This window comes from Erithacus rubecula, assembly GCF_903797595.1.
Source record: "Erithacus rubecula genome assembly, chromosome: 2".
NCBI lineage: Eukaryota > Metazoa > Chordata > Aves > Passeriformes > Muscicapidae > Erithacus > Erithacus rubecula.
In genome coordinates, this window is record NC_136685.1 from 74,430,260 (window position 1) to 74,445,587 (window position 15,328).

The following is a 15,328-nucleotide window of genomic DNA, read 5'->3' on the forward strand; positions in this document are numbered from 1 at the left end:
CATTTAGGATGATGCAGTTCAGAAAACAGCACATAGATACAAAGTTTGCATCATTATCTGCTGCCTGAAAGGCTCTCCCCCCCTGCCCAAGGAAGGGAAGCCTGCAGCTGATGAAACTCCCTGTAATGCGTTTCCTAACCCCACCCAATGCTGCCTTGACGTGGCACATTCTTTCCTCCCGCCCTAAGAGCCACGTTCAAATTATTGGCAGCAGAGCTTCTGGCGGGCTCCAGGCAGCTTGCAGTGAAGCAGAGCTGAGCCCTGCCAGGCAACTGAGGGCAAGCACTTCTCTTGCCCTGGAGCCAGTCTCACCCTCTCTCACTGCCTGCTTGTCTCCTCCATGGAACTCTGCTCTGTTGGCTGCTGTAATCTGTGGAGCTCTGGAGTGGCCACTTTACTGTGACCTGTGGCCCAAAGCGCTGAACAAGTCATTTGGCAGAGCACAGTCAGAACACATACCTGTCAGCAAGTTGTATTTAGTATTACTCAGAATCCAGGAAGGAGGAAAAATGTGGTTACATACTCTATACCAGACAAAAGCTTTCACATAGGGCTGTGTGACTCTTTTCTATCAATTTTTCTATCTGTTTTGTAGCCATGTTTTCTATCCCTTCCAGTGAGGGCTCCAGCAGTAGACTGTTTATATGTCAATAGCAATTATGAATTAATGTAGTTTTCCAAAAGCCCACCAAAAGTATGCCCATGCAGCTACTGCTTCCTCAAATCTTGTATGACAGGAGCAGTCTTGTGTTCTCCTGATAATCACCATGCAATGGACTGCTACACAGAGGGAACTGTCAAACCATCTATAACATAAATCTTGGGATGTGGCAAGAAGGGAGTAAAAATCAGTATCTTCCAGGTGGAGGGGAGAAGGAACAACAGGGCTAAGCTACCACATATAAATTACACAGTAAGGGTGAGACCTTCAACTGCAGCCAGAGTAGAACCATGAGTTGAAGGTTTCATACAGAGTGATTAAACAAAGGCTTAGCTGGAGATTGCCTGGGATAAACTGCACTTACAGTGGCTGCTTTCACAGGAGAAACAGAATTAGTGAACTATAATGCCATGGAAATACCTATGGCAAGAGGTGTAGGTGAGAGTACCATGCAGCTTCTAGTAGCACCAGGCAGGCAGAGGCAGGCTTAGCTGCCACCTGATAAACTGGCTATATCTACTCATGAGTTCCAGTTCCTCACAGACTTGGGGTGGAGATAATTTATTAGACTTTTCCACATTAAAACTTGACAGGCAATATAAAAGATTTTAACCATGATTAAAAACACTGATTCTTTAAAAATACTGATTCTTTAAAAACACCCAGTGTGGCTGGGAGTTAAGGAGGTAAGGGCTTAAAGAAAAAATCTAAAGTTTTTGTCACACCTTCTTTGGGTCGTTTTGCACTAGATCCTGCTGGAGTCTTGGGCTTGTTCTTTCCCTTGGCAGGAGACCTAGAAGCCACAGCCTTTGCACTGGGAGCTGCTTCTGAAGCCATGGGAGGGCTGGGTTCCAGGAAAGAGCTCTGTAGCTCCAGAGCAAAGTGGTAGTCCATGTGCTCTGGGAACTCCCACACCAGCACAAGCTGGCCACACTTCTCACAGCGCTGCTGGTCCCCTGGAGAGGCAGGAGGGAGCAGGGTGAGCTCAGGAGAGGGTGGCAAATTCTGCTCATTTCCCTCGATATCTGGTTGTAATTTCAGAAGGGTCCTGCAGCTGGGTGGAGTTGAGGGTGTTTGTGTAGCATCTGATGGCAGCTTCTCCTGGGGAAGCATCTTGTAGGGAGAAGTAGGGCTGGCATCGCTGGGACTCTGCTTCACAGGGGACTCCAGCTCACACTGCACAGAGGCAAGTCCAACAGGCAAGCCAACAGCAGCTCTCTCTTGGTGCTCTGGGGATCTGGGCACAGCTGACTCTGCAGTGGCAGCTCTGGGCAAGCTGGTTGATGCTGCTGCCTGTGACAGCTGCCGTTCTGCTGCCTTTTGGAAGAATGACTCAATAGCGCTCGCTGGCTTCTGCCGAAGCTCTTTGCTTGGGCTCCTAAAGAACTTGACCCCGGCCCTCCCACAAGACATGGTGTTTTGGCTGGTGGTGGCAGTGCCATCAGGCTGGGTATCACCTGTCAGGAAGGTGGCAATGCCTGTAGAGAGGGTGACAGGCTCTGAGAACTTGCTTGCCGAGAGTTGCACTGAAATCAATGGTGGAGACCTGCAAAGGACAGACCAACATCACAAGAAAGAAATCTTTTGAGGTAAGACTTTAAACAACACAAAACATTCACAGACAGGGGAACTGCAGTATCTAGCAAAGGGTGGGAGATATTTGCTCTGACAAAGTTGACTATTGCTACCTCCAAAACAGACATAGCAGGCTGTGCTGGGCAAAGCAGAATCCCCCCTTTCCAAAGCAGCAATTCCCAAAAGAAGGGCATGGGAGCAGGAGCAACTAACTGCCAGCCTGGACTTTGAGTCCACTACAGGCTGAAGCTGCTGTGAGATGAGAAGGCCCTAAGGGAGCAATAGCCTTGTCAAAGTTTAACAGACAGGATCTTTTTGCTTGCACTGCAGAGCAGGAGTTGTACACTTTCATTTTTCTTCCTGCCCCAAAGGCTTCCTCACAAAAAGCTTTGTCCTTAGAGTAGGACAACAAAGCTTATCTAACTTCTACAGCCCAGCAGGGCCAGGACAGCCTTGCTCCAGCCAGACAAACCCCAGCCAGCAGCAATCCTCAGCTCCAAGTCAGAAGTGTCTCACCAGATGTGGGGCTCAGAAGAGGTCAGGCTGTCCTACCGCGAGAAGGTTGCTGCAATCTACCGTGAGGGTGCTGGGAATCACTTTTCCTGACACTCAATTAATTTCACTTGAGTTCCTTTCCAAAAGGTCTCTGCCTAGTCCAGTACCTCCCATATCAGAACCAGTCCTGACAGAGTGACCCACTTTGTCCCACACTCACCATGCTGCCTGGTGAGCCCCAGCCACGTTGCAGTTTTGGATGAGGGTGAAGGCGTCACTGCACATTTTCTGTGCGTCGTAGCGGGACAGGGCGCACAGACGCGACACGCGGGTGTCCCCTTGCTGGCGGATCACCACCATCAGCTGCCGGGCCACGCGGTGGTTCTGCCAGGAGAGCAGAGCTGTGCTTCCAGCGACTCCTGCAGGAAGGGGCAGGAACAGCCGAGGGACTGTCCCCTGCCTGGAGCCCTCCCCAGCCCCCCACCCCCTGCCATCTCCCTGTGGTGGGGTGGGACAACATGGCCTGCCCGGCCTGATTGCCAAGGGATGGGATACACAACAACAAGTGCATGCACAGCTGTGCCACACAGGATGAGAAGCAACTAGCCCTTGCTTTCCCTTAAAAGCAGCTCCACACTTTTTTTGGCCCCACTGGCCCCAGTGCCAAAGTGGGTGGATTGCTCCCACCCTGGCCTGCAGCCTACCATCCAGACAGGAGTGCAATGCTTCCTCTCACAGCCCACAGGCACACCTGTGCCAGCAAAGGGCTTGCAAGGGAGCAGCAGTACAGCAGAAGGCAGGTGCAGTGGTTTTCAGATCCCTGCATCCTAAAGCATGGGACAGGGATTGTTCTTAATCCTGCCTGACCATGCTTCTGCACACCTCTCTACTTGGGACACCACAGCACACAGGCACACATCTGTGGGTGAGCAGATTTCCTCCCCTCCCACATACCACCCTCAGCCTCCTGCAAACCACTGACGGTGCAAATGCACTACATGCTTCCTTGTAGTGCACCCATGCCTCCCCTCCTCACCTGGCTCCTGTCCTTGTTCAGTCTGGACTCCAGCTCCAAGGCCAGCTGCAGGAGCCAGTGCTGCACCTGGACAAAGCAGGGGTAACAGACAGATTGGGCCTCTGCTTACAGCAGCACCACAATACAAGAGTAATGCTCTGCACACTGGGGAATGCTGGTGGGGGATCAGACTGGAATGGACAGACTACTGTAAGGCCCCAAATCTGTGGCAGACCTTGAGAAATCAGTCCAGCTGAGATTTGACACTGCAGGCAAGGACACTGTAGATACCATACAAGTCCTGCAGCATTACTACTAGACTTTGCCAAGTAATCTAGGTTCCCTATGTGGATTTCCCTTTCCATCTTCCTACACCTCAGTGGGAACCTCATCCCAGCTAATAGTTAAAGCACAGCCTGCCTGCCTCTATCTTTGGGCTAGTTACCTTCCTTCCAGCAACCATGCTCTTGAAGTTTAGCAATGTAAATAACTTTCAAACAGCATAGGCCCAGTTTTGCTCATGGAAATTACAACCAGGATGGACCTCTTTGTGCAGAAGCTTGTTAATGCATTTCTGTCAACAGGGACTTTCAGAGCTCAAACCACCTTCTCCCACTGTGCCTCTAGTCTGAGTTTAAAGGAATAATTGTGCAGAAAAGCAGCAGTTTTGCAAGCTGGTCTCTGTTTTTAGTATTCTTATCTTCTCCAGTATGAAAGTGAAGCCTTATGCTAGATGTAGGCTTCTCCTACCGCCTTCTGTGTGGCCAGGGCTGACTTTCCAGGGAAGTTCTTGCTGCAGCCAATAGACTGGGGCAGGTACCGGTTTTTGACAGGTTCCTCTTCAATTCCTCTGCACAAGTCATAGAGCCAAGACCTGAAAGCCACAGGGAAAGCATGACAATTACAGACAGACAGGCATCACTGGACAGCACGTCAGTCTCCTGCAGAGTCCTGCTTTCAACTCAGGGCAAGCTGTGACTGTCTCTCATCTCCATCTCTAGAGTTGCAGCCACAGCTGAACAGGCACGATTCCTTCAGGCCTCAACTGCCTGTCAGCACAACTCCTCCACCTCTTCTCCTGAAGAGAGTTCACCAGTCTGCAGGGCAGTCCAACTGCTGTTCTGGGCCTAGAAGTTGTGCTTCAGGCTCCAGTCCAACCTTGTAATTTCCTCTGTAATGAGACTGTCATGACTGCCCTCTTCCCAGCCTGCAGAGAGCCAGCCCTTTGACCTCATCCTTGGATGCTGTAAAAGGATGAGGCCCTGGCTGATAAGTAAAATATTATCCTGGGGAGGGTACCTGGGAGCAGACAAGACTGGAAACCTGCTGTAGGCCCCATAGATCAATGCTTCCAAAGATGTCATTGAAGTTTTACCTTCCAACCTTCCTACTCACAGCACAACAACCTAAAAGGTTCTGTGACTGAAAGGAAGTCTCAATTTCTGCCAAAAGCCAAGTTGTGGTGAGAGGTTCATCATTACCCAGTTTTGTCTCCAAAGTGTGTCTGGAGCTCAGTCTCGCTGAACTGTGTCAGCTCCCCAATGTACTCCACTCCCAGGATGTCTGTGATAGCAGTGCCAAGCTTGCCTCCCAGGTTACGGCTACGGCAGAGAAACAACAAAGTGAAAACACGAATGAAGCATCATGTGAAGATTGTGACAAGTCTCGTTTCAACAGCTGTTTCTAGATGAGGACAGCTAGAAGCTGCTAGGAACTAGCAGGACAAAAGGAACATAACATAACAGCTCTTCTGCTCACAGTAAAAGGACACATAGGAGTTGACGCAGGAACTGCTCCCTGGGTACCCCAATTTTAGTGCTTCTCCCTCAGCTTTATCTGATCCCAAACTGAAGGCTCTGAAGAAGGCCTCACATTCAGTTTCATTCTTCCTACATAGACAGGGCCCTTTCCAACACACATCCTTCTCCATCCCTTGAAAGTTACAGAAAGCAGAGAACAGCAGTGCAGGTCTGGAGAGCAGGATTAGGGAGCAGCAATGCTTGTAACATTACCCTACACCAGGAAAAGTACCTGTGCACAGTGTGGATGCTCAAAAGCAAACCACATCTGCTCCCTGTGAGCATGGCAGTCACTCACACTGGGGAACAGCTATGGACTCCTTGCCCACAGTTGCTTCTGGCTTACACTTGTGCACCCCAGCAGTCATCCTGAGCACAGCCTTACCCTGGAAAGAATGCCCTCAGGCTGCTAGTGGGCTTTTGGGTTGTGGTCCCTTCAGCAGTAGGGCTGCAGCTTCCCAAGCACGCTCCCCCTGAACTGTCACTCACAGCCGTGAAGGATCACTAGCAGGATTCCCTCTATTTGTTCCCTGCACTGAGGAGCAGTTACTGTGGAGCTGAGAGCCTCTGCTGGCTGCTATCAGTGAGCATCAAACTGCTGTGCTGAGGTGGCCAGCAGCAGCCCCAGGCTGCACTGAAGCAGCAGCTCCCTGGTACTTACATGTTGCTGACGGGCAGTTGGCTGAAGAGCTGCGGCACAAATCGTGCAGACACCAGTGTCTGGCGGTTGGGCTTATTCAACCCACAGGCCAGTTTGGCCAGTGTCTGTAACACAGAGAGGGTGGAAACCCAGTTATTATACACCATGCACTGGCCTAATGTGACTCCACCCAACAGCTTGTGCTGCATCACCTCTAAGAGCTGCCTTCAGAATAGCTGCTAGGATATGTGCAAGGTGCACCACTGCTTGCTCTTAGCAGCATCCACCTCAGGATTCGACACGCACTAGCTGGGTCCTCTGAAAGCAAAGTTGCTTCCAGGCTTTAGTTCTGTAAATTGCTGGACTCCTACTCCAGGCAGATAAAGATCTATCATCTGTTGTGGCTGCTGTAGTTTTCCATCAGGCAAGCATGTTAGAGCTTCCACAGCATACTCATAGTCCTCCCCAGGCTATGTCTCTCACTATGTCTTTTTCATTAATTTTCTGTGTTTGTCTTGCTTTTTCTCAATGGCAGTATTTTAATCTTCTCTCTGTGAGGTCTGCAGCAGCATAGTGATGCAAAAGGAAACCTTTAAAATGCAGAATTGCTAGCCTGGAAGGCATGTTCTCCTATACAGCTTCCCTTCCCACTTTAAGCTACCACAGGGTCAAAAACACACAGACCGGTTTGAAGTATGTTTAGCTGGGTGTTTGAGGTTTTATTTAACCACTCTAATAACTTCCTCTTTCACTGCTTTGCCATACATCCTGTAACTAAGCAAAATTTCTTGCCTGCCTATTGAGCTATGACATTTATTAACAGCTCATTTTACAGGCTTACATACACTTGAACTCTTTTCTAGACAAAGATCCTTTTCCAGATCTCCAATCACTGTTTTTCTTGTCTGGCTGGAGACTTCCAAGTTTACCCACCTCATAAAGTGATGTCCTGCAACCCAAACCAGTCACTGAGACTTCATGGAGAGAAATAATTCACTTTTTCTGACACCTTCTGTAAACTGCACATGCTGAAATAGGATTTGGCATTTCTACAAGAGCACTTCTATTACTGACTCATCCTGCTGCTTGTCCACAACTCCAGGCTACTTCCTGATTTACTGTGACTTAGCCAAAATCCTGCTGGTTTCTTTTTTTCTATAAACCACAAAAACATTCAGTGAGTATAAGAAGCATTGTTTGGTGATTTCAGATTGATTCTAAGCTTTTTCAAGCTCAGAATTTTCAAATCTAATTTCATCTCAAAATTTTTACAGCCCAGGCCCTGAGCCCCATCTGTGTAACACCTCAATTCATACAGATGTTCCCTCTCTGTAGGCTTCAGTGAAAATACTTGTTCTTAGCAGACCTTGGACAGACCCCCTCAGCATCTCACTCTAAACATCCCAATTTGAGTGCAACTCATCAAACAAATTATTATGGGAAACAGTAATATTTTCTTTAGCTAGATGTATGCCCTTCAGACAACTTCAGTCATGTTGTCTGCTACAGTGTCATCATCAGGTTATTCAGCTCAGAGTGAGGTGTGTTAGAAACCTTTATGTTGACACCTCACATCTGTAGTCCTTCCTGCACATTTGGCCACTTATGCTGTGAAAGAGGCCAAAGTAAAGTAGTAGTAGTTCTTGAGAAAACCATGCTATTATCCTCCAGGTTTTTTGTTTCATTCATCATCTGGTGCTCCTGGTGTACTCTAACAAGGTACTTCATTGGGAAAAGCAGTTCCTTGGGAGTGTTTTCTGTAGAAAAAAAACGCAAGCATACAGCAGGCAAACTTTACCTTGAGTTTCAGTGCACTGTAGCCTGAGAATGGCTTTTACTGACACAAATTCCCAGTGACTCAGAGGCAGAAGAGCACCAGACTGGGGCACTGAGGTGAGCTGGGTTGCTTTCTGGTGAGTCAGTGTTTACCCTGCTGGCCATGGGGATTTGGGTGATGCTCAGCCAGTTGCTGAGAGCAGCCACAGGAGCTCTTGGTGCATGACAGCAGCTGCAGGAACAAACGGACTTTGATAACTTTGATGCTGCAGCTACAGAGGGTTTCCTGCTGGGTGAAAGGTGGGCTGGTTTACTGAGAGCACCACTTTTGTCCTGCAGAAAAGGTTTGTACACATCAAGGTGAGCTGCCTGTGGAAGCACAGCACAGTGTTCTGCACAGCCACAAGTATGCTGTGCTGATTTCTGCACTCTGCTTTCTGCTACAGATACATAGTTCTTCAGGGATATCACAGCACCTCACAATGTCCTTACTCTCTCAAAAAAAATTAAAATGTTGGCATAGAAAATGGAAGCTGGGACAAGTAGCTAGGAATATCAGGGAAGTTCTCTGTTATTCTTGAGTAAAGAAAGCAGAAAGGCAAATTGAACATACCTTCCACTGGAAATTTCTATACCAGTGACCTTCCTCAGCTAGCTAATTTCTGCATCACAGTCTGCTCTAGCTTCAAACTGAGCAAGTGCAAAACCAGTTCCAGTCCCTGTGTACAGCTGGCAGTAGTACCAGCTGTTTCTGCAGCAGTCTAAAATGAAATACATATTCTTTGAACTCCAAAGCACACATTTAGTCTTCATTTTCTTTCTTTCCTTTTTGTTTTTTTAAGTTAGAGCCTGCCTTTATAAAAGGCATGCCTGTATAAATAAACCCCAGGCAGCTCACCTCGATGGGTACAAACCTTTTCTGCAGGACAAAAGTGGTGCTCTCAGTAAACCAGCCCACCTTTCACCCAGCAGGAAACCCTCTGTAGCTGCAGCATCAAAGTCATCAAAGTCCGTTTGTTCCTGCAGCTGCTGTCATGCACCAAGAGCTCCTGTGGCTGCTCTCAGCAACTGGCTGAGCATCACCCAAATCCCCATGGCCAGCAGGGTAAACACTGACTCACCAGAAAGCAACCCAGCTCACCTCAGTGCCCCAGTCTGGTGCTCTTCTGCTGCCGAGTCACTGGGAATATGTGTCAGTAAAACTAGCTACAGTGACTGTGGCCTGAAACTCAAGATCACCTCTTTATGCTTGTTTTCTTCCTACAGAAAACTCTTCTGGAAGACTTAAGCCCCTTTTATTCCTAGTGAGCTCACTCATTAAGGTACACCAAGAATACAGGCAGTGAATGAATGGATTGCTGACTGTTCAGGCCACAGCTCTGGAGAAACAACTCCTCCTGTTTCCAGATGTCTCATAATTTCTCTCAAGATGTGATCACACATGACTGCATTCCCAGCTTGGTTTGTCTTCTACAGGAGACTTGTAAGTACAGGAGAGCATCTACAGCATGTTCTGACTCTGTTACCCAGAAGAAATCAGGCTGATGTGCTGTGCACGTACCTTGTTGTGCGAGATGCCAGCTGAGCACCTGAATCCGGTAGCTGCTTCTACTGCCACCCTAATTTCTTCCACAATTACTGCGCCCATGGTCAGCTGCAGGTCAGGACAATCGGGGTTATCGAAAGACAGCGACGCCAGCCACTCCTCCAAACCACGTTGCCGCAGCTCCTCTAGAAAAGGGACAAAGAAGGGATCACAAGGGGACACGAAATGGCACTTTTTGCTGAGCCCAGCAAAGGGACCCGCAGCATCACCCGCATGCTTCTGTAAGCGCGTTCCAGCCACAGGGAGGAGAAGCACACGCTTTAAAAGCCATTCACTGCGGGAAACGCAGAGGCCATTTACGGCGCTCGCGATTCGGGGAGGACAAAGCAGGCGGAGGGGCCGCTCCCGGGGCGGGGGTCGGTGCGTACCCTTCGCGCCGGGATCCGCTCGGCGCGCGCCGCTCCCGCCGGGATCGGGGCCGGGCTCCGCGGGCAGCCCCTGCACGAAGGTGCTGGGCAGCAGCGCGGCCGGCAGGGGGCGCCCGCGCAGCTCGCGCAGCCGGTGGCGCGCGCTGCCCGTCAGGTCCAGGTACGCCTCGTCGATGCTGGCGCGCTCGATGGCGGCGAAGCGCGACAGCACCTGCATCACCTCGGCGCTGGCCTCCCGGTACCTGCCGGGCGGCGGGCACGGGCTCAGCCGCCGCCCCGCGCCGCCGGAGAGGCCCGCGCCGCCGCCGCCGCCCCCGGCCCCGCTCTCACCGTGTGAGGTCCGCCTTGCCCCGCGCCTGCGGCACCCGGGCCAGCGCCAGCTCGGGGCACAGCGCCCGCGCCTCCGACGCCCACATCCCGCGGGACACGCCGAAGGCGCGCGCCTCGTAGCTCACCGCGATGATCCTGCCGAGACACGGAGGTGAAGTGCAGGGCGGGCCCGGCCCGGCGGGGAGCGGGGTGGGACGAGGAGCCGGGGTCGCCGAGCCGGCTCGCCTACCTACCCGCCGCCCTGCCACTCGGTGTACTGCACCACGGCGCAAGGGCGGCCGCGCAGCTGCGGGTCGAGGCGCTGCTCCACCTGCATGAAGAAGCAGTCCATGTCTACCAGGGCCACCACGCGCTCCCGGCCCCGCGACATCCCGCCGCCGCCACCGGCTCCCGCCCGACTGAGCGAATGATTGAATAACCGCCCGCTCGGTGGGGCGGAGAGCCCCGCCTCGGCCCGCCGCTTTGCGGCACCCGTACTTTCCGCGTGGGGCACGCCGGGAGTCGTAGTTCTCCGGGGTGCGGCGGGGCGTGCGCGTGCCCCGCCGCGACGGTGCGCGGCGCCCGCGTTCTCCCCGTGTCCCCGTGCCCCCCGAGGCGCATGCGCGGAGCTGAGTCCCGGCTGCCCCGCTCGTCCCTCCCGTGGGTGGCCGGTGGCGCGCGCCCGCCGCTGCCGCCATGTCCGCCGAGCAGGTGAGCGGCCTCTGCGAGCAGCTGGTGAAGGCGGTGACCGTCATCATGGACCCGGCGTCCACGCAGCGGTACCGCCTGGAGGCCCTCAAGGTACCGCCCGGCCGGGAAGGGAGGGGAGAGGGAGGGAGGGCGCCGGGCTCTGGCCACGCGGGTGCCCCGTCCGCACGGCCCCGGGCGGGCGAGAGCCTGGCGAGCCGCTCCCAGGCGTCCCCTGAGGCGCTGTGGGCAGGCGGCCGCGTGTGCCCCGGCATGCTCCGCCAGGAATGGGGCTGCCGCCTCCTGCCCGGGTGTGTAACTGCGCGTTCGCGTCCCGGCCTTCCCTCCCCAGTTCTGCGAGGAGTTCAAGGAAAAGTGCCCCATCTGCGTGCCCTGCGGGCTGAAGCTGGCCGAGAAGACGCAGACGGCCATCGTCCGGCACTTCGGCCTGCAGATCCTGGAGCATGTGGTCAAGTAAGTCAGCTCGTCCCGTGCCGCCGGGCCGGGGAAGGGTCTCGGCCTGCCGCCACCCAGGGATCCGTGCCTGTTCCGGCACCTCGTGCCCCAAGGAGGCACTTTCAGGACGCAGGGAGCTTGTTGTGCGGCAGAGGACAGTTGCAGTCTTGCTCTGGAATTTTTTCTTTTTCCGGAAAAGGAGGAGAGGAGAGAATTGCTTTCAGGCAGGTTGCGAAGGTGAATTCACTGAGCTGTAAGACGTGTTGACATCACAAGATGAAAATAAGTGCACTGGGTTACCAGTAGGTCTCTGCAGTGTTGTTTCATTGCCCTCCTGCTAACAAAGAGTTCTTTGTATTAGTTCAGTTCTGAGAGTCCTTTCTCTGCCGCCTCTACAGACCCGATGCTTTGTGCTTTTGCTGCTGCTTCTGATGTCTGTTGACCTCGATGGGGCACGCCCATTTGCCAGCAGCAGTTTAACTCAGCCTTTTTATTAAGGGATTGGGTGCTGGCAGAGGCAGGGAGCTGTAGTGTCTCTAGGTAAAGAAGTGATGGTTCCTTAAGAGTCAGGTCAGAGACCATTAGAAATGTTTTGACTTGTTTCCTTTTTGTTTGTTTTTAACAGATACCGCTGGAACAATATGCCTCGCCTAGAAAAAGTTTATCTGAAGAACAATGTTATGGATCTTATATCCAGTGTAAGTACCTGCTGCCCCAGGCTGTTCTCTGAAATGTGAGAGCAAAACTAAAAAATACTCCAGTTAATTAGCACAGAGGATCTGAATGCAATTTTGCATTTCCTTGCTTTTTGCTTTGCTTCTCTGGTTGTTTCAGTGCTTATTCAGGTGAATAGTCATGTTACCTCACATGGCAGGAGGTTGTGAGACTTGTATAACATATATAAGCTACTTTTCCTTAGGAGGAAATTCACTAACTATAGATGTTTTTATCCTTTGCAAAAATACTAAAGCCATTATCTTGGTCGTGTTTTCTCTGTTGTTGGGATTGGTCTTGTGACTAAGTGACATTCTTTGGAGGAGAAACTTTCTGGTTCCCAGCGTTTATTAGCTGTGGATGCTTGGGAGCATAGAAGTGTCATCTAAGGTAGCTGCAATGAAGAGTGTTTTGTTTTGGTTTTAGTTTTTGTGGTTTAGAATGTTAGCAAACAGTGTGTTTCCCAGGTCAGAGTTATAAATGCCTGATGCTTGCTGTTTTGTGTAGCTGTCCCTTTTCTGTCACAGGGAACTCAAAGTATCCTGGAGGAGGAAAGTCACATTAAGGATGTGCTGTCTCGCATTGTGGTGGAGATGATCAAGCGGGAATGGCCTCAGCACTGGCCTGACATGCTGAAGGAGCTGGATACCCTCTCCAAGCAAGGGGTATGAAACACAACTGTCTGGTCCCTTCTGCTTTCTCTTAGTGTGGGGTTCAGTCTTCCCTCATCCTGAGGAAAATCGAACTCACTCGTGGTCAAGTGAGGTTGATGATGGAGTCAAAAGCCCTGTAAGATGAAGCTATGTTGAGATGGCTTTAGCAGAAGGAAGGCCATCCTGCTGTTTTATTTTCTTGACGTGTGATCTATGTCTTCATGCATGCTTGCTTTCTCCACATCTTTGAGCTAGTCACTAGAGATTTTAATGTTTGGACTGTGCTGATGGAGTGTATTTCACTTTGGGATATCAGGAAACTCAGACAGAACTGGTGATGTTCATCCTCCTACGTTTGGCAGAGGATGTGGTGACTTTCCAAACACTACCTACCCAGCGGCGACGAGATATCCAGCAAACCCTCACCCAGAACATGGAAAAGATCTTCAGCTTCCTGCTAACTGCCCTGCAGCAGAATGTTAGCAAGTACAGATGCATGGTAAGAGTCTCCTTACCTTGGGTTTAGTCTGTGCTGGAGGCATTTAGGGCTTGGGGTACAGCCTGCAAATTGTCAGGGAAGCAAGTGCAGAAACTGAATCTGTTGCTGCCTCTCTGAGGTAGGGATCTGCTATGGCCTGGGAAGCTGGTGGTGATCAGAGAGGTTGAACACACAAGGCTGACAGTATTAGTGTTGATACTTTGATTTTGCTAGGGTAAATGGCTTGAGTGGATGCATGCTTCATCCATACTGTTGGAATGCATGCTGGCACTATGGGTGTAAAGCTTAGCAAAATGAAGGTGTGGTTGTGGCAGAAGCGGGTAATTTGGGGTGGTTTATGTAACACACAGTGATTAAGAGATGCCATCCAGGAATCGTGTCTGCTCTCTTACGCTGCAGTGCTACATTTGAGGTGATGCACCAAAATGCATGAATTTCTGATGTCTCAACATGCTTCTGGGCCTCTGATCCTTTTCTCCAAGAGCTCAAGTCAGCCCTTTTTTTGCAAAGTTGTAGCGAAGAATGCTGTTTAATTTTTGTATAAACAGACTTCTGAATTCTTATCTAGAATCAGAGATGTGCAGTCACATTGTTAGTCACAATGGATGATGAAGGGGAGTCTCTGCCCTAGTCTATTCCTGTGAAAAGGAAGTGGATTTGAGAGTGAAGCACATTTGAAAAACCAAACTAGACACTAGTTGCTTAGTCATATCTCATATTCTTTTTTTCCCATGAATTAAAATGCATAGTTAATACAAAATGTGAAACTGGGAACCAATGAAACCTTTTTCTGTACACCTTCTTGATGCACTGTCAGGCTGAGCAAACCCCCCAGTAGAGCAGACAGTTTTCTTTGCAGTTCATGGTGTTGGGAGCATGACCCTTGTGTGTTTTGTAGTCTGGTTGAAATGCATTTCCAGGTAAGGTTTGCATTGCAATGCTTGAGGCTCTGAAGTGTCGCTGCTTCTGCTAATGGTGGAATCTTTCTGATTGGCAAGGTTGGAGCACCCCAGGAACAAGATGTCCTCACCACTCCACAGGTTAGCATATCTTTGGGCTATTCATGCACAGGGTCATTACTAAGGGTTGGGTGTTCAGCTGTCTGCACATAGACTGGGAGTGATGATGGACAGATCCCCAAGACCATAGTGATGTGCTGTGCTTATAAGTATGATGGATTAATAAATAAACGTGTTTATAAGGTGGGTCATGTATGAAATGTATGAGACTCAAGCTGATTAACTTAAAAAATCACTGCAATGAGTAATCCAAAACCGTGCAGTAGAAAGAAATGCTTGTGGTGTCTTTGCATCTGAAAAACAAAATCTGGGTATCTGTGGGACTTGTTTGGCCTGTACTGTCTTTTTGTCTAATGCAGTGCATTGTTGCTGTTAAGTGTCCTAGGCCTGGGATTCAGGATGTAAAAGTTGTTGCTCCAGCTCTCTCCAGCTGACTTTCTGACTTGATAAATCACCCTTTCAGACCTGAATCTTAAAAGCCACCAGCATATTTTCAGAGTCTGACTTTTGGGTGCAAGATGCTCTTAAAAGGTCAAAAGTTTCTTTCCTGGAATCCTCCAGGATGTACTAAAATGTCTTGTTATCCCATGTGTCACCCTGGTGCCTGCTGACTTGAGTGTTACCTTTTGGATGAGAAGGGAATTGTGGCTTAACTTGGCAATTCAGTCCTGTTAGCTTACCTGGCTAGGGGCTGCAGAGATGACTTTGTTGGCTGCAGCAGTGTCCTGAGTAGGAGACTGTGATGCAGCCTCTTTTTTGGCTGTGTTTTGGAGGATAAGCCTGTCCAGCAGTGGCTGGCTGGAAGTGTGTGCTGCAGCTGTTTGTTTACTCTCTCTTGTTTTCTTTTTCAGAATCAGAAGACTGATTTGGCTCAGGAACCAAAGGTGAGTGGATATATATATATATATATATATATATGGGAGTTAGCTCATTAGTCTTAAGACAAAGATTACTTAGAACTAGGCTTTTCCCAGCCTTTCAAGTCTGTTGCCTGCAGTTTCATGCAGAAGGATTTTTACTCTTAATACAAAGTCCTTGAGAAGAGACAAGTGAGGA

The 15,328-nt window shown here is 50.3% G+C and overlaps 2 protein-coding genes across 7 annotated transcripts in view; one reads left to right on the forward strand and one right to left on the reverse strand.

The window, feature by feature from the left end:
* Nucleotides 1-424: 424 nt before the first annotated feature.
* POLH (DNA polymerase eta) lies at nucleotides 425-10,736 on the reverse strand. 2 transcript variants are annotated; one of them, XM_079333456.1, is made up of 10 exons: nucleotides 10,499-10,736; nucleotides 10,266-10,400; nucleotides 9,936-10,177; nucleotides 9,523-9,692; nucleotides 6,207-6,310; nucleotides 5,228-5,347; nucleotides 4,497-4,620; nucleotides 3,768-3,833; nucleotides 2,952-3,115; nucleotides 425-2,207 (listed from the first exon to the last, which is right to left on the reverse strand). In XM_079333456.1, exons 1-10 carry the CDS (start codon nucleotides 10,633-10,635, stop codon nucleotides 1,340-1,342), a joined length of 2,130 nt encoding a protein of 709 aa, XP_079189582.1. In that variant the 5' UTR covers nucleotides 10,636-10,736; the 3' UTR covers nucleotides 425-1,339. The 2 variants fall into 2 exon arrangements, with proteins under 2 accessions (XP_079189582.1, XP_079189583.1); XM_079333457.1 differs by having other exon boundaries at nucleotides 10,495-10,621.
* A 65-nt stretch (nucleotides 10,737-10,801) lies between these two features.
* Nucleotides 10,802-15,328, forward strand: part of XPO5 (exportin 5) — a 29,734-nt gene continuing 25,207 nt past the window's right edge. The window contains exons 1-7 of one of the 5 annotated variants that reach the window (XM_079333453.1): nucleotides 10,802-11,045; nucleotides 11,284-11,405; nucleotides 12,013-12,085; nucleotides 12,629-12,766; nucleotides 13,071-13,253; nucleotides 14,252-14,293; nucleotides 15,130-15,156. In XM_079333453.1, coding sequence (XP_079189579.1) covers nucleotides 10,941-11,045; nucleotides 11,284-11,405; nucleotides 12,013-12,085; nucleotides 12,629-12,766; nucleotides 13,071-13,253; nucleotides 14,252-14,293; nucleotides 15,130-15,156 — 690 coding nt within the window. In that variant the 5' untranslated portion in view covers nucleotides 10,802-10,940. The other 4 variants (XM_079333449.1, XM_079333450.1, XM_079333451.1 and 1 more) reach the window with 4 other exon arrangements.